This window comes from Carassius gibelio, chromosome B6 (genome assembly GCF_023724105.1).
Source record: "Carassius gibelio isolate Cgi1373 ecotype wild population from Czech Republic chromosome B6, carGib1.2-hapl.c, whole genome shotgun sequence".
NCBI lineage: Eukaryota > Metazoa > Chordata > Actinopteri > Cypriniformes > Cyprinidae > Carassius > Carassius gibelio.
In genome coordinates, this window is record NC_068401.1 from 16413213 (window position 1) to 16438302 (window position 25090).

The window sequence follows — 25090 nt, forward strand, 5'->3', positions numbered from 1 at the left end:
TTCTCATATAGCAGACCGGTCCCGAGCCTTACTTGAATACACTCCTATGCTAATGACTTCAGACGGGTTTAAAGAGTTTACAAATAACTTATGTTGTTCCCTAAAAAGGTAGCTTATATATATATATATATATATATATATATATATATATATATATATATATATATATATATATATATATATATATATATATATATATATATACAAAACAAGATTTGTTATGTCCTCTTAAGCTGATATTATCTTGCATCATATGCAAGTGCCGAGAAGAATTAGAATTTAGACCTTTATGTTACAGATGTAGATTTATAAATTTAATTAAATTATATGTTTCTTTCTTTTTTAATCCAGAAAAAACAATCAACACGCCTGCTGCTAAAAGCCATTCACTATAATGGATCTTTCTTGAATTGTGCTGTTATTTGGGATCACATTTTCAACAACACAGAGCAGATCTAAAAAGGTCCCATTAAATTAGTAAACACATTCCCTTTCAAGAGAAATCGTCTGACATTAGCTTTTTATCATTTTGTCTTTATTTCACCCATTTTGATCTAATAAACTTTATAAGCGTATGTACTAGTATAAGTGTATTTGTACCAAAAAAAAGACAAAACAAACAATCTGCCAATGAACAGTCCTTTTACTGTCACGGTCACAGGCTTGTCTGGTTTAGTTTGGCCTAGACGTCAGAAATGGTCCGTTTTAAATAATACATCTTTTTCTTCGATAAAATCGTCTCTCAGTGTTGGAGAGAAAATGCGTCTTGTGAAAGTTCAGCGCAGTCTGTCACATCACGTGTGATACATTTTTCCCTCCGTGTCTTTTCGTTTTACCGAGGATGCTGTGTGCCCGGTATTGGGTTAGCTAACGGGTTCAGTGCCGGTTGTCCCCCGGGCCCCAGGCCGTGAATGAGCACTCTGGGGACGAGCGGTCTCTGGAGAGATGGATGCGGTGTGGACGGAGTCCGGTACATGCTGCTGTACATGGCAGCGGCGGCGGCGGCCGCTGTCGTGCTGTCCACGGTACCTAATAAACTCGGGTGGTAGAAATACGGAGATGGGAACATTCTCTGTAAGGCCGAATAATTTCCAGCTTCAGCCAGCAGTTCTAATCCGACAGCCGTCTGCCTCTTCCATTTCGTCCTGTAATGAGATCAAAATACAAGAAATCAATTATTAAACTCTCCACATGGCTCCTTTTGGAGAAGTGTTCGTGAAGTGAATGCTGGATTCTGGTACAAAACAAATATCGGGAAACATCATATAAATAAAATCGTTGGGCCGAATTGGTGTGTAAAATACATCAGAATATTGCTAATTGTTTGTGACTAATACATTTTTTACCCGATTAAATTTGACTAAATAATTATTTCCGATGCATTTAGAATTCGGTGAACTCTCTACAAGTACGCCGCATGACGAAAATTCGTTGCCTAAAATATATTAGCCTAATAGTTAGGCTATAAGAAATTATAGCTATGAAATTATAACTATGAGCATTGTTTCAAAATTAAAATTTGTTAAGGAGGGAAAATATTTGAGTTGCTTAAAGTAAGCGTTATTTATGACCAGCATTTAAATTATTTAAAATAGTTGATGACAAAGCTGTCAAATTAATTTCAGACGGAATGTTAAAACGATTATATTTTCATATATTTTGTTGCAGTTATTGAAATGCTCGCTTAATAATAATAATAATAATAATAATAATAATAATAATAATAATAATAATAATAATAATAATAATAAAAGCCTAAGAAAATAGAAAGAAAATAGTATGTTAACTAATAAATGATAGAATAAAAGTTTCAAATGTAGATAAGATCTAAAAACATTATTATTATATTTCATAAATGTTATATGGAAACTTACCGTCGGTTTTGATACCAAGTCTTGACTTGTGTGTCTGTGAGGTTTAGGGCTGCTGCCAGGTCCATTCGGTCCTGTACGCTGAGGTATTTCTGTCTTTCGAAACTGCGCTCCAGCTGGTTAAGTTGATGGTCGGAGAAGGCCGTCCGCGCTTTGCGAGGTTTTTTAGAGCGGACTGGAGGACTGTCTCTCGAACTAGAAATTTCCCGATCGCCCTCTTCTTTTGCTCCTAAAGAAGTTAGTAAAATTAAAATGAGAGAAAATGTATTATAAAAGAGGTTGTTCATTTCTATAGTCTTTAAATGGGTATACTCAAAATGAAAACACAAACTAATCATTTAGTAATTAGTGTTAAAAAAATATATATATTTTTGCAACTTGTGGTTTTTAGAGCCTAGGCCTCGATTACATGCACACATCTAAATCTGGTTATGTCTGATTATTTCGTCTTGGTATTAATAGCAACCAATATGAGTATTAAGAGGGTCTTCATCTGTATATTTTTTTTCTTTTTTTTTACAAAAATATACAGATTTATCTCCCGAATAAATTGGGTCGCTCGTATATGAAAACGAAAATATTACAGCAAAACGAGCAGGATCGATATTTCAATCTATCTCTATTTGTAGCAGTTTTTGCTGGGCTCCATGATCCCCCCTCAAGGAAGAACAATAATCTCTCTAATTGACTCACTAGGGAGGATCCCACACCGGGCAAAATTCACCAGCCTTTACATCTGTTATGCTAATATCAGAGAATAACCTCAGTGACCGGCTACCGATATTGTTATTGTATTGTAATACTGGTTATTGCTGAAAACACAGACAAAAACAAAGCTATTTATTTGGCTTTAAATATAGAGGTCGATTTTTATTTTTTTTTAAATAATGATAATAAGTAAAAATGTTATCCTATGTGTATTTTGTATTGCATTGAATACACTGAATAATTTCAAGCGGTTGAACCACAACGTTAATTGTTACAGGCCAATCAACAACATAATAATAATAGCAATACGTTTTGTCAAATGGTTATTTTATTTGATGTAGCATGACCAATTAGTTATAAAAAATATCCATAATTAAATTCGATTCAACGTCACAATGCAAAAGATACTTCTTTAAACTCACATGCTTGTAATATTAAACAGCTCATAAACGTTTTTTAAGACATTTAAATGTATAATATTTATTTTTGTAATCTCTTAACTAATGGTTGTTTTTTATTTTTTTTATTTTTGCGGTACAATGCAATTTTCATATTACTGTGAAAAATAATTAAGTACACCGTACGACAATTTTCCGAATTTCAAACTGCTCCTAATAATTGATTCTATTAGCCTATATTACCAAAAAGTATAAATGTCAAACGGCTACTGTGATCTTAAGGTCTACCCTAAGTTTTTCTTATGTATTTAGGCTATGGATTTATTTTGCATGGAAAACGCACTCTTACCGTTACATTTTAAATCACTCTGAATGTCATCTCTTTTGTCCAGTTTGCTTCTGTTTTCATCTTGCTCTAGTTTGGGCCTGATGCCGTCCGGGGCGGTTCCGCTCTCTGTTTTGGGGCTGTGATGTGGAGATGGTACACTGGTGCTGTAAGGAGCGCACGCTGCTAGCGGTTTACTGTCGCCCAAAATGTCTTTGATTAGAAAGGAGGAGGTGGCAGTCCTGGGGGCACAGCCAGCCTGACCGAGCGGATGAGGCTGGGGTGAAAGCTGCAAGCTCTGCGCCTGACTGTGATGATGGTGATGGTGATGGTGATGCTGAAGGCTGTCTTGGACCAGATGCGGCTCGGGATGCTCCATCGTAACTGAGATCGGGGATGAGGGGGCTGTTCCCACAGTGTCTATCTCCGAACATGGTGATGGGGTCGCCTGGCTCCTGAAATCCGCTGTTCTGTTACTGTCACCGAGGCGAAAATCTCCGTTCATCAGTACTGAGCTGCCAGAATTGGTTGTGGACAAAATAGTGTCTATTCCGAAACTAGACCCACTGGATCCTTCCATAGTACAAGAAAAGGATGAGCACTTAAGTCGTCTTCATAACAACTTTCCTGTTCAATTTTGTAAAAAAATAAGAATAAAAAACTAATCGAAATCAACGAAACGACAAACAGAACTCAAAGGTTAACGCAATAAAACAGCCCCGAAAAAGTACAAAGTAAACACTACTCGCAAATAATAATAAAAAAAATCCTTGCACTTACGCAAAGAAAAAGAGAAATATAGCCTGCGCTCCAAGATGTTGTTACATTCAAGGTGAAATGTGGAAAGCAAGTGGATCTGTGTAGTCCACGTCCTTTTGTTATGGTTACTGAACTTTCTTTCAAAGTTGAGGTGTGGAGAGATTGGGATGCTCTAACTCCTCGACATCACGCTCTCTTTTGCCACTAATCGCTGTAGTGTTGCTCTACAACGACTTCCTATATTGACGTCATATTTTCTCCTTTATTATAATACACTCCTCGTGTTCTCCATCTCTCCTCTCATTGGCTATATGGTCACGCGTCTGTCCAATCAGCGATTTTTACTTCATCATTACACTTTAGAGCCACTCATTGATTCCGCAATGCTCGTTTGAAACCTTCCCTCCGCTATAATGTCTCGGACGGCATCTTCATTAGACATAAATACGTTTATGGTAACACTTTACATCATTTTGTGCGTGCTACACATATTGCGTGTTGCTAAAACTAACAGTAATAACAACGACGACGTGAAATTACTAGACATTCCACAAAATTATTTCACTAAAGTTCGGTAGCCTAATTTCTTCAAGCGATTAACTAATCATGTATCCTTCTCTGTGATTATAGCATTCAATCTTCCGTCAATTCAAATGTAAACATATAATTTACAAAATAATATCAGAGTTTACTAATTCAATTGTGAACTTTGTTTAATGATTGCATTGTTTAATTGTTAACTTAGTTTAATTATTGCATTGTTTACCTACTTGTTTAGTATTAATTCATTACATAGCCTATGCGTTGTATCAGCTTATATATTTTTTTTCATCTTTTTTTCATCTTTCCAGTTTATTTTTTCTCCAAAATAAAACATCACAATAATAATCCCTATTGGCAAAACCAAATTGTGTCATTTATTCTTTTAAGAGCACAGAGAAATAAACCCGTTTTGAGCTGATAGTCATTGTGTGTGTCAGGGCCTTTGAGTGAAAGCACTGATTCTAAATAGCTCAAGGGAATGAAATGATGTCGAATATTGTACATGACATATGCCCGACTCGTATCTTGCCTATTTTCTTCTAAATAAACCCTGGGCATATTCTAGATTTATAAATCGGCTTCATTTCGTTCACTTTGTTTGTACACGGGAAGACAAAGTGTACTAAATGGAAATGTTTTCAGATTGATGAGCAGAAATTAAGTATCCTACAAACGAATAATATCCTATAAGTTTAAATCTTTACTTCTCGTTAAACATTAGAGGGAAATATATTTTTGATAAAATAAGCATTCTCTTACAACACTGTTTAATGCCGGATTTTTATTTGTTAATTTTGAGTTACATTTAAAATGTTTTATATGCCACATAGTGCGTATATTTATATTGAGAGGAGGACGATGATGCGATATATATGGATGCTTACATGTTCTCCAACAGACGGACTGAGAGCTGGTTATGTCGGCTGCTGCGTTCTCTTACGAAGGCTTGCTACCGTGGATCACTCCACTGTGCTCTCAAACCTGTTTGCAGCCTCCTCCTGTAACGGACCGAACTGAGATTCTTTAACCTCTAATTTTTAGCTGAGCGACGTGGGAGACATCTTTTAGGTTTGTTGTGCGCACCGCTTTAATTTCTTTCGCAAAAAAAGGAAATAAATAATCTTTAGAAAACAGTTTTATGTGTTAATATATGTTCATAGATGTATCATTATTATTTATTGGAATATGCTTTAATTATAACTTAAGTTGATTATATAGGCTAATAGCCTTTATGTGTCTGTCTGTTTTGTTGTAAAGGATTCCTTGAACATATATTGGAAAGCCTGTTGAAAATATTTGCAATCAAAAATATAATGGATCGCATGTTCGTTTTTCGTACATGTTCCTCTATTCGTATAAAATTGTTTCTCCGGGGTGAAGAAAAAAAAAAATCAACAAACTATTTAAATGTCCTGCCTGTTTAATAATTCATACTGATTTACATGAATGTACTGGAGACTGTCTTAAAAAATATGTTATTTAAAAGAACATTTTGTTTAAATGTTCTTGTATTTTGTTGTTTATTGTGACGACCTAATAGCTGACCTGTTACACATAATAGTAACAATCTAGCTAGAAGTTTCTGCAGATTTGGTGACTAAACACTATAACGAAAAAAATCTACAATGCTGTAGTATATCCATGCATACAACTGTCAGTTTGAATTAGGCCTATATAAATATTGTGCTTGGCTTGTTAGCTTGTCATTCCTAACATGTCTGTATTCTATACTGAACTGAAATAATTAGTTAAGTCTTGGCTAATTGGTTAATTCTTGTACAGCACGCACTCCCTGACATGATTTTACACACGCTCGGGAATAACACTAGGCGGCGACAAAGCTATCTCAGAATTCCTGCCAATAATCGCTTGAAGATTGCTGGTTAACGCAGGGCAAAACCTTTCTGTGTACACATAGGCTATCAACATCAAGTTTTACCAACTAAATGCTTTAATAGGTGTCTTGAATATCTGAGGTGGTTAGGCTACATTAAAAAATTAAGATACACTGTAGGCTAGTTAAGGTTGTAGCCTATTCTGAACTGATGTCTGATGAATATTGTACAAATGAATATCTAAAAAAAAACTATTTTAAATTAAAAAAAAAAAAAATAGAATAAAAAGGAAAATTATGGTTTAGAAAAGGTTTCTACATAGGCTATAATAATTTGGCCATATAATATTTGCTGCCATAGCCTACAGATATGTTTGCCCTTTTATATATATTCAAATGTACTATTTAATTGAGTTAGAGGAGTGAAATGTGTTTTGCCCCAAGATATGTGAAAGCGATCTATTGGCAATGTATGGCTTTCCGTTGAAGAAAATCAAAGCGATGGTTGATCACGCCAGTCAATCTCATGAGACTCCAGCAGCGTGTTCATTAACAGTTCACTAATTGCTGCAACTCATTGAGCCTCAATCAATCGCTTTATTAGGTTTAAGGGCGCCGCTGGAACAAATTGAATACAACCAGTCAGGGTATCATCTGATCAGCCGGGGCTGATGGTCGATGATCGGACGGTGAAATTGTAGTTTGCACTGTATTGATTGCCCTCACGGCTTTCTGTTGAAACTGTCACCTCGCGAGTGCTGAAGGCCTCGCGCTGTTTGCAGACACACAGCTTCACTTTGTCATGCAAGCTACATTTATCAAACGTAAATACAAAATACTGATGCAATATATAATAAATCTCAGAATGATCTGAAAAAGACATGATTGAAAAAAAACAAAGTTGAAAATATCATTTTTTATATATAAATGCAGTAGCCTATAGGCTAATCAGTGATGCTTTTACTGTTGCACTATGATTATGATGTATTTTGTATTAAAGTTTATTCATAACCCAGGGAAAGTTTATGCAATTAGTAATAAATTATGGGGCAATAAATAAGCAAACGCATGAACCCCAAATTAACAGATTTTAATTGATTAACTGATCTGTTCAACGTGAACTGTATTAATTATACTTTTGCCAATTATACGTCTATAGGTGTTCATATAAATGAAAGACTTAGCTAGATGTGAGATATAAAAAAGTAAATACCACAGAAGGCCCCTCATGCATGCATATTATAAATAAAAAAGCCTGTAATTAATACTAATCTGAATCACGATGTTAAAGACAACTGAGTTGTCAGGAAGTGTAGGATCTGTGGAAATTGATGAAATCAAAACAGTACGGGTATAATAATCAGAATTTGAGTTAAAAGATATTTAAAGAATGCTATCAAAAATAGACATTATAGAATATACAGTGGCCTAGGCTACTTAGAAATAACATAATTTATTAACATTACCTATTTGCATGCGACAAGCTATTTTAGTGAGACCTACTATACCATAATTTAATTTACAAATCTTTATGTGTACAATTTTAAGCATTGAGTATCAATCTGTTTCATTTGCAAGTGCCATAAAAGCAGGGAACGCATTGGACAGAACACGGTCTCACACGAAAATGCATCTTTAATCAGAGAATCATGGGTCTGACAGAAGACAAATGAGCTGTCTCTCTCTAAACATGTCTAACATCTCTATTTGAGCGGACCGGAAAAGGCTAACACACAAATTGTTATGAAAGTCAAAACTCAACAGGAAATTTTATTTTCGAAGCTCTAGTATGGAAGGTTGGTGCTCTCTGTGAGCTGTGACATTTACAGCAGTGGCTTTCAGGATCCCAATATTACAGTTTTTACTAGATCTTAACAGTATTCCCCCCTCTTCCTCTCAACAGTGCTTGAATTTACACTGTAATAAAACATGTGACATTCAAGTTTAATTTGAAGTGCAGCTAGTATTAATCCAAAGGCAAACAAGGAAGGGAAATAATAAGCCTAGAAGAAGGAGAAGGGCCCATGGCCTAGATGAACATCAATTACAGTTTTAATTTAACACCCAAATCAAATGTTAAAATGCGTGTGAAAGCGGGAGACGGGGATAACGCGTAGAGTGTCATCAGCTAAGTCTCTGTCTCGTTTTGTTTACGTAAAACAGCAATCCATCCAAGAACTACGATGTAAATTTGGTAAGCGACGATGACATATGCATCACACGTGCCCATCCCCACATCGCGTCTCTTTGTTAGTTTTTTCTGCTCTCTATAGTGTTTGCTCAAGGAAAGCACATTGATTTGTGCGCTCCGGCCACAGACCGGCCCTGACAACGTTGTTCTAGCAGTCAGAAGGGTCTTTACAATCACCTAATTACCAGAGCTGTCAATCAGCTCGGGCCGCGGCTGGCTCTGACCGTGTCCGCGAGCTGCATTCCTGCGCGCGGCTGAGCGCGTGATTGATCCGTGCTGATGGCTTCGAGCCGCCTCATGACGTGTGATTCTGTGGCGCGTGCACGCTTCACAAAGGTAATCGGGGGATCAGGAGGGGTCAATGCCATTTCCTATTACCTGAAGTCTAAAAGCGCAAAAAAATCACGAGGAAATAAGACAGAAAGGGGAGTGTGGGGGGGGGGTGGGGGGGGATGATGATATCTGCGCATTGCTCAAGGGGTGAGCGAGCAATTGAGCAAGACGCGAAAATGATTTCCTTTCAAAGCAACAAAAGCCAGATTGAGATTGTCCAGCACTGCTTTAGTCAGATTTAAAACCGTTCGCACGTTATTACAGTGATGGGCAACATCAACATCAACACTGACAGAATGTTTGGAGGCTAAATCAGGGATAGGCCTATCTGTGTGTTTGCTGGAGGTCTTCACTGCTGTCATCCAAAATTAGTTCGGCACTTATGGCAGACTCAGCTTTCAAAACCAGGCTTTGCAAAACAATGCATAATAGGCTCTTTTTATTTCAAAAGTTATTTTTTTTAAATACGTTTCATATGAAAACAAAACATTGGCTTATTTGTAAGTGTTTCTGCTGTATGGTGCATTCATTTAACAAGGCCACCTTACAAATAAATAAATGAAATAACTGAAAAAAATGTGCGTTTATATAAGAATATACGCAATGTACAAAAATATTGTTCGCTGCCCATTTTAATAACAGTTAAATGAAGCAAAACGAAATCCTTGCTAATGTAAATAGCTGAATATACAAAAGAAAAAAAATCTGTGCAGAGATTAATAGCATTTAATAATAATAGGCTATAATATTCAATTAATAACGTACACGCAATAGCAACTTTTAGATATGAATTTATCCATTTGTTTTAGGCTTACTATAAGGCCTACAAATCACATTTTAAACAAACCTTTCGTTTAAAATGTGATTTGTATACGTTATTAAGTTATATTAAATGCCATTTATTTTTTCATAAAATACACATGTAACCCAAATTAATCGCCATCGTCGAGTCATGACGTATTGTAACTACAGTATAGCAGCTAAGCGACATTTGGCAGAGAGGAAGAGCATTTACATTCATTATACAACCCATCGCGCTGTGTACGTCGGCCCGTTCACTTTTACGTGCCCACTGTGTGCGATAGAAGAAACACGGCAACAACACAAGACAACGCAATGTAAATTGAGAATCAAGCGGGTAAACAGTGTGCATATGGCTGCTGCACCTGAAGGGAGCAGAAAGAACGTCACTAATGAACCCCGGCAAAACACTGGCGCGAGTAATGAGAGATAACACTGCATTTTGCAACACTGAAAATAAAGGTGAAATCATCAATGAGCGGGAGCAGGGGTGAAAAAAAGAGGGCGGAAAGCAAAGCAATGATTAAATGATCAAAAGCTGGTGGAGTGAGTTTCCATGTCACTGCCAAGCACACTCATCTACCTACAAGTGAAAGTTAGGTTTCAAGCACAGTGTAATTATAGCTGGGAATGTCAGTTTGACATTAATGCAGCCAGCAGAAATTCCCTAATTGGCCTCAGAGGAGAAAGTGAACCAGAAAATATATTAACATTTTAAAAAACCATATTTTGCCTAATCCTTTCACTTTCCAACAATATTTGAAGACCAAAATGCCCCAGGCATGAGAATTTAAATGAGCAATTTTGTTTTTGAAGGAAACGGCCAATGAGACAGAAAATAGACTAAAGGGAAATCATTAGTGTATGAGAGCTCCTGACAGGCCTGCCTGGCTGACTGGCTGGCCTGTCACAGGGAGTCTGTGTTCTTGAGCTCCATGCTATGAGCTAAGCAGATAACATGAAAAGACCTATAAACGTGCAGCCAGAAGTCAAAGCCTATTATCTGGAAATTCAAATGCAGTGGTGAGGAGGAGGAAGAGCTGCTGGAAGGGGGGCGAGGAGGGCTGCAGGCCTCGTTCTCACCGACTGAAGAAAAAAAAAAAAAAAAACAAGAAAAAAAAAGAACCAGAAGTTGTAACTGGCTCTGGTACCTAATATCAGCTTGCAGTGGCTGTGGGAAATATGTCCAAACATTTTTCATATACAGCTGAAAATGTGGAAAGGTGGAGATAGCTCCAAAATGTTTAAAGTTGGAAGTGCTGGTTCTGTCACAGGAGAGTGGGCAGATGTGATATGACCATATGAGGGAAACACAGCAAAGTGCAGTCAGGAGATGTTAGGCCAGTCTCCTGGTGATGGAGCAGCTGAGGCTGACATGGCCCCAGGCTTGCCACTGCAGGGCACTCACTCGCCCGCACTGCACTGCCTTTTTGAAACAAAACACAGAGCTGTGACCAGAGGAAGCCGTCATGGCACTGACCACAAGAGTCAGACGTTTTACCTCCAGCAAGAAAAAGGAAGCGATGAGAAGATGGGATGGATTGAGTGAACGTATAGTTGAAGTGGGAAAAACAACAGATCTCAGACTCTGTGTGGTGCTTTTGTGTGACAAAACATTGGGAGCAATGGTCATGCATTTCACAGGGACCTTGAAAATGTATTTATTTGTTGTATTATGTGCCATTTTCTCTTTTTTTCTCTCTCAAACTTTAGTTGCGTTCCAAGGCTGGGCAGGATATTTGATCTTTACTGCACTAAAATACGATGAGCAAAGCATTTAATCAGTAGCTTTGATAAACATTTGGCATAAAGCAGTTGGGCTCTTGTCTCTGACACCTACAGCCCAGGGCGAAAGATTGCGACAAAGAAGGATTTTCACTGGCAATTTCAGGAATTCTACCCGCCCTGTCAGCCAAGCTGTCACTCACTCTGACATAAGGATGGTGGATATCAAAGGAAGACAGGACTTTTTATCTCAAAGAAGCACAGGTACCATAGAAGTTCAGACACATTTTTACCCAAAAAAAGTGCATCTAAGCAGCAGCCAACAAGTTATTCAAATTAACCCTCATTGTGCTCATACAGGTGTTGTATTTGTAATGCAATCAATGTATTAACCATTTATGCAAGTAGAATTTGACTATTTTCTTGACCAATAATTATAAAAATGTACTTAATGTGAAAATAACCCTTAGATTTCCAGGATAAATTCATTTTGACGTTAAAAAATCATTTTAAGTGACACTAAACTATGTGAGAGACTGTGTAGAACGTTACATCTGACATAAAATGATACTTCCACATCACAAAGGTCAGCATGGAAGAAAGTCCTGACATACTGTAATTAAACACTGTATTGTACCCAAAACAAAAGTATTTAGAATTTGCTAAACCTGTCACCATGCTTCGCATGATAATATCATAAGGTTACCCCAACACAATTAAACTAAAGGTTGGATAATATAGAAATAGCATTTTACCACTATTTACTGTGTATCAGTCAGCTTTAGGTAACTTCAATGAACTATGGATTTATAGACAGGTATATGATGGTGCAAGTGATTTATTGTCATGAAGAGCACTAAACAAATGATTTATGTGCTACAAGGTTCACCTCTAATAAATTAATAAAAAATGAGCAATTTAAAGACATTTGCTATTTGCTAATTTCATATACAGCATATATTATATGTACATTTTATTTAATCCGCATCGATTTTCTAAAAAATCATTTATTGTACTGTACATCTTATCACATTGAAATACAGACTGTGTTATTATTAAGCATGTGAAAGAGGACCAACACAAGTTGTAATACATACACCCAATCTTTTGAGTCTTCGGAGTTTCCGTGAATGAACAGTGAAGGCATTGTCAAACCAGCAGGACTCTATGAGTCTGACTGCAAGGCTATGCTCATCATGGTCAAGGATAGAAAGAGGAGGAAAGATGGAGAGAAGGAGGGATAAAAAAGGGGGCAGGCCTCTCCTACAGTTTCTCCTCGTTACTCGCCCTCCAGATGGGAACATGGAGTGCTGGCTGTTCTCCTTCTCATCAATACAGCATAGCTTTTTGTCAGTAATTTGCAATAAGTGTCCACACCACATCTTTAGGGAGCTGGAAATCATTACTGCATAAGGTCCTGCTCAGCTCCTAATTGGAAGCGTTGGGCCTTATCAACTGAGGATTTTCCCAGACCTCTGACAGATACCAACACGAAAATCATTGTTCAGTTGTCAATTTAAGAGACCGTTAAAGGAGCTTATTTTAATTCTAATTGGAACTTCTTCCCTTCTTCTTAGCAACTGTGAGAATGAGAAAAAATGAGGCCTTGGCAGTGTGTGCATGTTGCTTTGAGTATACGCAGTGTCTATATCGAGTCAAGGACCTTGGGTATTAGCTTTAAAGTGTTATGCTACGCAGGTCAAATTGACAGGTTAGGGTTGTGACTATCTTACAAATGAAAACGGCGAGCAAACACATTAGTTTACAAAAAAATCCTCGTGGGTGGTTTCCAGGGACCTAATCATGGGGTACGGATGTGCCTGAGTCTGGTCTGCAAAGCTCCCAATTAAGCAATACTGCATCCACTAAAGACGTTTGTTTGGAGTGCACGCGGGCTACTATTGATCTGGCTAAACTGACCACCTGATAGTCTATCTGCTGCATATTTATGCTCGTTGCTCTCCTGGTGTCCTGGAGCTGGGCTTTGCTGCTGTCACTGTTTTTAATCCAGCACCAGGGGCTGTGCGGGACCCTCTTGTTCAGGAAATAACTGTGAAAGCCACCAGATGTGGCAGTGACTAAGATGCATAAACGGCTCGCCGGTTGCCGATGTGATGACAGAGAATTTGTGTCTGAATCTCAGTTAACAGCCATGGGCAACGTCAGTAAGCTTGCAAAGGAGGACACAATTTGTTTTGACATGACAATGGCAGTTGATCATCTATAGCAAAGACTAATTGCACCCTTGAAGTACATCCATGCACACACACACACACACACACATACTTTAACATCACATGAAATTTATTCTCATTCAGCACCTGCTCTGAGTAAGCATTGATGTATAGCAAACAGGATGCAGAATTGTAAATCTAATTTAAATAGAAATAGAAATTCAAATTAAATTCAAATAGAAATATAAATTCAGTCTAAATTATAATAATTCATACAACTGTACTTGATTGATTGATAGCCATATCACCAAACACCCCAAATAAAAAATAAATAAATTACATTTAAATTTAAATTCCTCTTCTTGTTTAATTCAAAATCCAACTCAAGATAATGTAAGGAATGGCTACTTTAATTCAGATTTACGCTTATCATTTAAAAGGAAGCCAATTACTAAAAATTTTGCACAACACTTTAAATAATATAGTGAAAATGTATCATTTGGGTAATAAAAATAAAATAATACACAGGCCAGGGTGCTTCCTTGCTTACAGACCAGGACACTGTAAAATAGATAAATAGATCATTTAATATATATGGCAAAAAAAAAGAAAAGGAAAAGGAAGTGGATTTGCACTTTATCGCCTCAGCAATGTTTTTCCAATGTCCACTCTCTCTGGGAGCCAGTGTTGTATTTGCCGGCTGTTTTAGTAGCTGTCAGAAGGCATTTGAAATGAGGAGGCATCTAAGCATGCGTACAAGGGGATTCATTTGACCTCATTATACCGCAATAAAGCAAGAAGCCGGTTTACTAAATATCACTGCACCACTCACACTTCACATCATATCATGCAGAGGAGCACGCTAAAAAGATGATTTCAGAAACGTCTGGTGAGTGGAGGGAGGCGGAGGGAATCGGGGGGGTAACCTTCACTAGCCAGAAGGGATTCTGTCAAGCGCGGGGGAAAAAAACAGCTACGTAAAGCCCTGTTTAAGAGCAGAGCCAGCGAAGAAAAAAAGATTTATGCTTTTAATTAATGGCAATTAAACCATGCCTGTTGGGCTGGCCTATGGCAATTGTTCTCAGTAAAAAGGAGGCTGTGCTGGTGACAAGCATTTGAATCCACTAAGTTCTACCAGGGGAGCTGACACTGCAGGCATCAAACCCAAACTAAATCAATAAAAGAATTAAACTTTTATAAATTGCATTTTGACAAGTATCAGATAGCGCTATGCTTTGATATTACAAATTCCTTGGAGGTGATACAAACAAGAGAAGCGGCAGTTAGTGATCCAAACAATCAAAGGCTCTCGTTAACATGCGCTGTCAGATGCCTCAGTGCTATTAATTACTACAAATTAATGTGACTCTGCCCGCCTCTACTGATTGGAATGATAATCAGACTCCAGCAGGCAAAGAGAAACATATGCAGCCTTGACCAAAATAAGACATGCTAACATATGCTCACATATAATCATGTTTACGGGGCCAATCATTTAACTAGCGCAGATTTGAAATGTACACACCCAAACAAATCACAGAATTTGTGACATCATATTGGATGGCAAAATTATACTATAATTTGATCATCTAGTGACCTAGCAATGACTTTCTAACTCTGTTAACAACCAGACGTAGAAACACAAAGAAATGTAAGATATTTTGTATACCGTGCCACAGCATGTTAGCAAAGATTCATTTTTTTGTGCCATGGGATTCGTGTTTTAGGGGGAGGGGGAGTCTGTGGAAGCATCAGCACAGCTCAACTTTTCTGTCAGTCGTGTCAGCGAGAGAATGTGGGCATCACCATGCTTCAGATGCAGCGGGCAGCGACATTGTTCAGCTGGGAGCCAACAGGCTTTCTAAATGAGTCTAAGCTCTGAGATTATGCCCCCTCGCTAAATTGTTTGCCATGAGACTAATCAAGCTTGCCAGTAGTGCTTACGCACCCAATTTCTCATCCTTAACAGCTATATCTTCTGTGGCATCCGACACTATTCTTCGAGATGGGGTGATATTTGAATTTGTGCTAAATCCCAGCCTGCCCTCATTTATTCAGGGCTCATGTAATATTCAATCCCAGCAGAACGCTCAGCAAGTTGTGGCAGTGCTCTCAAGTTTACAGATTTATTGTGAGTTTTCGTGTCTTATCTACATGAAAAACATGGCTCTTAGAATAATTAATATGACAAAGGTTTGCAACAATTTTTGGTGTTTGGGTGAGTTTGTATATATTGTCCATAAAGTGGAAATGATGTTAGATGTAACATGAGGTTAGTTTTACATAATTGTACAACATTACAGCATTAACCAATTAAAGTTTAGCTACAGGATAAAAAAAAAAAAAAAAGCCACACATGACCACAACACTTTTGGAATGATATAGCAGAAGCTGTAAGTCTGTAAAAAAATAGTGTCTATGAAAAGAAAAAGAAAAAGAAAAATAAAGAAAGAAAAATAAAGAAAAATCATCTGATTATCATATAAATTTTTTAATGTCCCATACAAACTATATGTAAAAAAATAACACAAAACAAAACAATAAAATCACAAAAATAACAACAACAATAATAAAATGATTACTACTATTATTATTACTATTATTATTATTATTACTATTATTATTATTATGATTTTTTTATTATTATTATTAATGAAGTACTGTATAATGTTAGTTACCAAGTGGGATCAATAGTTAATAGTGTTTGTGTGTGTGTGTGTGTGTGTGTGTGTGTGTGTGTGTGTGTGTGTGTGTGTGTGTGTGTGTGTGTGTGTGTTGTGAAATGTATACATTGTAGGAATAAAGTTTTATTTTTCAAACAACTTTTAACTTATATACTCATGTCAAAGTAAAAAAAAAATCCTCTAAATTAATATCACAATGATCATAATGAAATGCAAATACTGTACAATGCAAGCACATCAAAATCTTACATAAGACTTCAACACTTCAATCATAAAATGACATAATACAATTTCTTGCACGTTTTGATTTCATTTTATTTTTTTCCCACCACACTTTTAATGAGAGTGTAATCTAGCACTGATAGGCAATGATAGAAAATTGTATGAACCTGAGAAAAATCTCTGCATATGAGGACCTTTGTTTGAATGTGTACATAGGTGGATATAATGTCCTGTCACATTGATTATGGTGTGTTTGAATGCATATAAGATTACTCTTTATTGGCAGGTGTGTTTACTCTTGCAGCTGCATTTCCTTGCTGATCATTTCTAAAACTACACATGATCTTATTCCCTTGGTAAAGTCCCCTCCTCCACCTGGCTTTAGCCACCTTTGACACCTGCGTATGGGGCAAGCCCTCTGGGACGTGAGGGTCCAACCTCCGCCTGTATGGCCTTAGCAGAGTGAATTAAGGGGGAGAGAGAGTGAGGGAGTGAGTACGTTTTCTGGTTAAGTGATGTCTTAAGGCCAGCGCTATACATGCTGTGGATGGGTACTGTATTATGGCACAGATTAAGCTTCTGGACAGAGGTGTAATTGGCTGAGGGGATTCAGCTCAGCCCTTGCTGTGTGGCCTTCTGCAAGAACTTAGATCAAAAGTCATTTGCTGTCTGACCCTGACTAGAGACTTATACTGACTCTCTCTCTCTCTCTCTCTTCTCAAATGATTTCCTGTGAAATTCTCCCCCTCTGATGTCGACTTTAAAGCGAGCTCCGGTAAATTTAAAGGAATGTACGTGCCTTTTTGTGCATAATCTTTTTTTGAATCTCACTCTGAACTACTGTATCTTTAATTTGACCATAAAAATTGTAATATTCACCTGAAGCGAACATGTCTGAAAGGTTCGGGGCTTTGGAGAATAAAAGACGTTCGCGCCCTCATTAAGGTCTAATATGATAAAAGGAACTTGGAAAATGAGTGTGTGAGATAATAAGCATAATGTAGAATAATAGATTGTGCCCTAACTCAGTATGTGTACAGCAAGTCGTTTATTGTTAAGTACGGCTACATTTAATTTATTTAATTTTTTTATCCAGATTTCATTTACACAGCAAAAAAGACACATTTAGCAATAATTTTAGTACATTACATGCAATTTCCCTCAGCTTAAATCTGGTTAACATTTATATGCATTTAGACTTCATTATGATAATTTGATATTTTAACTCAGTGGCCGGAGGCTGGATTATGTACGCTGTCTCTTTTATAATGTTAATGTCTGCCTTTGAAAATGAGGCATGTAGCCATTGATTTTTAGAGCTTATCTTTGTAACGCCTCCCAAAGCCGTTGGTTTAATCTTATTTTGGTCTCATTCTCTTTTTTTGAGCATTACACCAAAACCATGAGACATGTTACCAATAAGATAAGATGAATGCTTTGTTGATGTCTTGCCATTTCTGCAGCCTTAAATGTCACTTTTCACAGATACACTCATGATCATATGGGGGGGAGAAAAAAGAATAGGAGAGTGAGAGAAAGAAGAAAAAGCGCTAGCGAGGAATCAGAGAGACAGATTAGTGCCTCTCCGGTACTTCAGTGTATCAGGACAGGGATTACCGTGCCAACAGCTGCGCCCGCCGGTCCCCTGACTGAGAAGAATTACAAGTATTATCACCTAGATCATTAAAGCAGGGTTCAGCGATTGCCGAATGGCTTCAATCAATTCATCCACAGATAACACGCTAGCAGCCGGACCCCCTGCATGAGAACTTGACTTAATTGGCCAATAAGTGGTAAGGAAGGGCGCATGCTATTTGATCAAATTACTAGGGACCTGGCGAAAGGGATTACTGTTCTTCAGGGGGAAGAAAGAAGAGAAGAGAGAAGCCAAGAGGGAGGAGGAGGGGTCGCGGTGGGTCAGGGCTACCGGAAGGAGGGCCTGTCTTCGGCTAAAAGTGAGGCAGTTGAAGAATGTTGGCCCACTTGGCGGCGGAGCGAGAAAGCAAGGAGGATAGGAGGGGGGGGGGGATCCAGGTCATTCTTTTGCTTGGGGAGATGGACTCATTCATCATCACCCCCTTGGCCTGGTTTCTGCCTGGAGATGGCAGTAAACTAACAACTTCCACATGCTCCTGGCTTTCCTTCATTATGCTTCCTGCTTTTTTGGCAGATTGAGCAACGGACACTCCACATACAGTCATTATCTACATGTACACACAATATCATTTATGCAAGACGTATATATTAAAATTAGAATTTATCGCATTGAGTGCACTACAAATGAGAATCTAGAGATAGAGAGCTATAAATATAGAAATAATGTATATTTTTTCTTCTAATTTATAAATTACAGGTTACATTTGGAAATCTTACTCTTCGTGAAATGATATGTTTAAAATGACATCAAATAAGTTCTTCTTAATAAATCGTCTTTTGAAAAAAAATAAAACGTTAAAATAATGCATATAGCTGAACTATGACATGTTTTAATAATAACTGATCGTGTTATGACATCTTACGACATGCGTTTCCATTTTTACTTGTATTTATTCCATAGCTTGTGTCTACATGTGCTTTTGCTTTAAATTTCCTGGCCAACTCATCTCATGATAATTTCCGGAGCTGCGGAGCGGGAACGTGTTAGTCATGGATGCTAAAGTGCTACAAACATTAATTCTGTCTTTGAAACCCACCTGCACAGAGAGGAGAGCTGAGCGGTGCATCTGTAATACTAGCGAAATGAGTAGCCCTCTAGGGGGCCGGGCGTTAGAACCAAATACTGGCCAGAATTAGAATCTCTGCCTCTGTGGCTATTCATAATGTCATTAACATAAAGGCAATTAAATGAGTTTTTAACCCTCAACCTCTTTTTGTTATTAATGAACATTGGACGTAAGGGAAGCGCGAGCGAGACCGCGGCGGTAATTATCTCCTCATCAGAGAGCTGAAATAGGCTTAAATAGGAAAGCAAAACAGATGATTATTGGAAGTGTTTGTAGCAGGGTGGGCCCGTGGGGGGGCTTCTTTAATTTAATCACATGACATGGAACCAGCAGGATTAATTAGATGGGCTCTTCCCCTCACTGGGCACAGTGGTGCCAGCCTGGAATACTGGCATCTTAGGATGCGAATAGAGATCTCTTCTCAGTCAGATTGTCACTGTGATTATTATGAACGACGCAGACCTGTCTGCGCGCCGTGGACATCCTCACGGAAACACTCGCTCCATCTGTGAGGAATTTTACGGAGCACGAGGGAGCATGTGCTGTTTACTTACCGCCATCTCAGCTTTTATCTGTTTATTTCTACCGGCTGTTAGCCAACAAAATATCATCAATAATGACTTGCGCTGACTAACATATGTTGAAACTTTGTAAATATCCTGTTGAGGGGGATCAAGGATTATTATGTGGGCACAAATCCATACCTTTTTCCTGTTGAAAGACTGGGAATTTCGTTGTGAAATAATTACACAACTTTCGCACAGAGGCATCAAACTGAACACGCGCGTGACACAGATGATAAACTGTTTCTCCTTTAGCACCTTCGTGCGACACACAGGAGAAACTGGTTTATTTTTCTCAGAGATACAGAACATTAATCATAGCCATTAGTGTGTTTGTGTGCGCGCGCGTCGTGCATCGTGCATCGATGTGCGAGCGTCTGTCCTTGAGTTCAGGTGCTTGAACGGGTCCGCCATACAAACAAGCAATGACAGAGTTACAGTTTATCAACAAAAACTGGATGCATTTTATCAAGTGGCGAATCGATCCGAGCTCAAAGACAAAGCACCATGTTATCCTTACAGCTCTCCAGGCCACAGGGGTTTAACACGAGAGCCAAGACACCACCAACAAGAAAACACTTGAGCTAAAACACTACTCTCCCTCCTCCTCTTTCCTCTTTGCTCTCCCTCTGTTTTCTCTCCCTTACCTCATGCTCCCCAGACATTGTGCTTGGAGGTCACAGGTCATCATCACTGTGTTCTTGAGGTCTGCAAACAACTCATTATCGAGCCAGTGGTCTCATCGGGGCACAGGCTCTTGGGAAAATGATGTGGGAGTGTAGCATGCGGCTGCCCCCGTGAGTTGTGGTTGGTCCTGAGGGAAGACCTTGCTGTTTTTATGTGCCTCCCTCATGTTTAATCAATAATTAACTCATGTCAACCTGCAGTTAACACACACATGCACATGCTAGGTGAGGATGGGGGGTGGGGTTTGGCGATTTGGAGAAATACTTAACTACTGGCAGTTTTTAATAAAAATCTTTATGGTGATTTCATAAACTGAGTGTAATCGCATAAACTGTGTCTGTTTCAAAAAAAAAAAAAATGCAATGCAGAACTGCGGATGTGGTTTCCAAATTGAAAACAAGTCCGTGGCTATGGAGAGTGTGATATTTCACAGCTCTATCAACTGCTAACTAAGCTGTCAAACGAGTAGAATCGGCCCGATCTTACCCGACAAACAATACACAAATGAGCTATGGGCAATTTGCTGTGATTATGCGTGCAAATGGGTAGACTTGTTTTTAATTTGCTTTCCTTCGACAGAGTGTTAAAAAAGATTATCCCCTCATGTCCGCACCTCACTTATAGCCAAGAGCATTATTTGCTATGTGACAACAGAATAAAGAAACATGTGTAACAAAAAAATTGAGAGTGAGAGAAAAAGAGAGAAGAGAGAGCTAGAAAGAGACGTTAAGATGTTTGAAACAAACACGTCAGAGAACAAAGGGAGAACGTCTCAAGTATGCGCCTGCTATGAGGCTGTCCTACAGCCAAAAAGTGGTCTGCTGGAGTCCCCCTCTCAAACAGAGACCTGACAGAGGATAAATCTGTCTGGTCCAAGGTCAACCTGGAGTGAAAAGCCCTTCTGAACCTACTGACCCCTCAGAACATCCTGACATCTCTATTGCAGCCACAGGGACCCGTTCTCATTTATAGAATTCTTACTTTAGTGTATATGCTAGGAACACAATGGCTCAAATATAAGCAGGGACTGTCAGCTTAACATGCTAATTTTATAGTAAAGCTTATGTAAGGAGAATATAGTTATAATAAAACCACAATTAAAAGTGCTTGTTCTAATTCAGGAGAATACCATGTTTTATTTCGCCATGGCACCTTCACTGGCCTGAGATCTGCGGCTCAGATGTATTTAATTGACTGTCTATGTGTGATTAATGATAAGGACTTATACATGCACATCCTGGACTTTCTGACCCAGAACTGAAAGGCAATTTAGGCTCAGAGGGTCATCTCAGGAGAAGCACTTATCTCTTTCTTACACCAAACTCTACGTTTGGAAGCAGTGGGGAAAGTTGAAAGGAAAAGAGCAGAAGACATGGGCACTGGAGACAGTGGATGTGTGAGACTTCACTCCACACAATGATTTCCCAACCCACCTGAATTCAACTGATGAAAATATTTAACGATATTCAATTTATTATCCTCTCACTGGCCTTTCAGTGGGGCCATTCAAGTGTTTATCTAAATCAATAACAATGGTTCGGTAACTTGGTTAGCACTTTATTTGACAGTTCTGATATGCACGTACATACGATGTACTAACCCTGAACATACCCCTAAACCTATTTTTAACCCATGTAGTTACCTCATATTACCCTAGGTAAGTGCACTCTAAATTCACATACTGTAAATGCACATACTGTACAATAAGTCCAATCTTAATGTTTACAGCTAAGGAATATAGCAAAATAAGAATTTCTTTTTTATTTTATTTAATTCTTCAATAACAAATGCAGTAATTTACTATTTCTAAACATTAAAGTCATTGACTAGGTTATAAAGGCAAAATAATAAAACTGGCAGTGTACTGAAGTTTCAGCAAAAAGTTATCCATTGACTTCAAAATGTAGTTTTGAGTTATGTTGTATAAACCTGAATTTATTTGGTTAAACTTAATAGATACAACAAAAAGATTTAGTGCATGTAAAGGTGATGGGAATGTGTCTAAGTTGCTTTGTCTGGCAAACTGATAAATGTCTCAGGATTGAGATGCATTTGAACTTTTGCCAGCACACAAGCAACATATTCAATAATTCGCCCATCTGATGAAGTTACTTTAATACACTATTAAATATATCAGTAATTACTGTATATTACAACATATAATTTTATACATTTTTGCAAATTGTAAGTGTTTAGCAATTTCTTACTATTAAATTTTTTTCTAGACTATAACAAAATGATTTTTAGAAGAATACTATGTTCAAACTTACAATTGATTACAATTAGGATTACATTTGGTGTTGATCCAGTTCAATTGTGAATTAAGTAACAGAATTGTAATTGATTGCAAGCAATGATAGTAAGTTATGACAAAATGTTAAGTAACTAATGGACTTTATCTTAACCAAATTAAACAAATTCATGTTTTCTGTGAATGCAAGTAATTCAAGTAATTGGCTCAAGTAAATACCTTCCTCCACGGCTCATCACTGTGCACGTGTAGCGCTGTTGTTTTAGTGAACGGCAAGGAGGAGACATTCTCCACAGCAATCACATGTACTCAGTGTGATCTACAAGCAGCCACTCTGCATGAGAGAGTATGGCCTGCATCAATCACTCTGCCACCAGACCTGGCCACCAACCACTGCTCAGATTAATGACAAGGGTCTGCTTAACATCATTAACGAAGGTTTTTAATCAACTCCCACCTCTTTCCTCCCCTACCAACCTGACCAATAGCTTAAAGATGACCTAACCCAATAAAAATGACTGCTGTTCTGCTGTTGCCAGTCACAGCAATGGCTCTTCCATCCAGCCGTGGAGGCTGTTGGGGTTGCCAAGTATCAACCGAATGGAAGAAAACAGACTTACAGTCAGGTCAATGAACAAGACAAGTCAAAAGGAGAGTTAATTTAAATTAGCAGCCATGCTCTGGCCGCACAGAAAATCAACAGTTCTCTTCTGTGATGTCAGAGCCTTTAGCCAACTTCTGTAGTCTGCAGATGGATGATTATCACGTGGGGACAAGCAAGGCTCTTCTGTCTTGACTTCACGAGGATGGTGACCATCTCAAGGCGTCCTTGGCCTGTGCTTGGAGGTTGTTACTGGAGCTGTAATACAGCATGACCTACCAGGCTCGCCCACAAGTGCTGCCTGTCTTGAAAAGCCTGACAAGACCCCCACAAGCCACAGGGCATTGCGCATTAACACAGCACTAATTAGCCAAAGCAGTTGCCATCCAATTATACATGCTTCAATCAAAGCTCAGAGGTCAAAGGGCATTCTCGGCTCTGTCCACCTCAAGCACAAACAGACGTAACCCTTAAAAACCATTCACTTGCCCCCATGTTGCCCAAGATGTGACTTTCTATCTTTAGTTGCACACAAAGATTCTTAGAAAAATAATTAATTTCTTTTGTAAAAATATATTTTTTACATATTTGTTAAACCTGTCATTATGTCCTGACAGTAGAATATGAGACAGATAATCTGTGAAAAAATCAAACTCCTCTGGCTGCTCCCAGTGGTCCTATTGCCATTTGCAGAAATACATCGCTCCCGTTAAAAAACAACCAGAGCTGCGGTCCGTAACTTTGTTTGTGTTCAAAATGTAGAAAAATTTATATAATAAGCGAGTACACCATGAATCCATTTTCCAAACAGTGTTTTTAGCTTGTCCTGAATCACTAGGGTACACCTATAATAAGTGTTTATATTCAAACTATTTTAGATTGCGTCTGGGGTACCGCGGCGGAGTAACCCAGTACCTTTGTGATACTTCATAGACATAAACAGAGAGAAGTAGTTCCGGCTACAATGTTCTTCCGCAAAACGCAAGCAGTTCTGTTTATTAATCCCTAGACCGTCAAAAGTTACCGACTGCAGCTTTAATGCAATTTAATGGGATCTACAAAGTGGACATGTTAAAAAAACACTCAAAGTGAGCACGACGGTAAACCATTTGACCCCAGTAGATGAATCATTGGTGTGTAAGAAAATAGATAACACTTCAGATTATGGAACATATATTTACTTTTTACTATTTACTAACTAATAGTTTTCCCTCAATAAACTCTTAATTTGCTGCTTATTGTTGAGCGTTGCAGTAGTTATATTTAGATTAAGCGGTTTAGAATATGGCCATGCAGAATAAGGCATTAATCAGTGTAAAAGTACTAATAAACAGCTAATATGCTAGTAATATGCATACTAATGAAATACAAATTAATAGCATTCCCTAATCTAAAGTGTTATCAAAAATACTATTTTTATTATACTTTTTTATTTTTATTGTTAACCATGCTTCCAACCAACAGCCACACGCAGGTTAATGAGTTGATGTATGAATCAATCAGCACACTGTTAACATGATGTAAGGGTGTTTTGAAACTTCTCAGTTTTTACTTGAGTTTCAATATGCACTTATATCCTTAAATCTCACTTAACAACATGCTGATGTGTATGTCTAACAAATACACATGTCAGCTGGCCAAAACCAATGGTTCATAGTTTAAAAAGTTTAAAATATTAGAATAAAGTTGCTTCATTA

At 38.0% G+C, this 25090-nt stretch overlaps 1 protein-coding gene across 1 annotated transcript; it reads right to left on the bottom strand.

Moving 5' to 3' along the window:
• Positions 1-537: 537 nt before the first annotated feature.
• LOC127960087 (barH-like 2 homeobox protein) lies at positions 538-4248 on the bottom strand. The gene is made up of 3 exons (XM_052559636.1): positions 3327-4248; positions 1875-2100; positions 538-1145 (listed from the first exon to the last, which is right to left on the bottom strand). Exons 1-3 carry the CDS (start codon positions 3880-3882, stop codon positions 833-835), a joined length of 1095 nt encoding a protein of 364 aa, XP_052415596.1. The 5' UTR covers positions 3883-4248; the 3' UTR covers positions 538-832.
• Between the last annotated feature and the right edge of the window lie 20842 nt (positions 4249-25090).

Bases quoted from the DNA above. Each gene is read 5' to 3' on its own strand.
- LOC127960087 (XM_052559636.1), bottom strand. From the start codon at position 3,882: ATGGAAGGATCCAGTGGGTCTAGTTTCGGAATAGACACTATTTTGTCC. The intron at 2,101-3,326 runs GTAAGAGTGCGT...TAACTTCTTTAG, and splicing joins GAGTGATTTAAAATGTAACG to GAGCAAAAGAAGAGGGCGAT. The intron at 1,146-1,874 runs GTAAGTTTCCAT...ATCTCATTACAG, and splicing joins ACTTGGTATCAAAACCGACG to GACGAAATGGAAGAGGCAGA.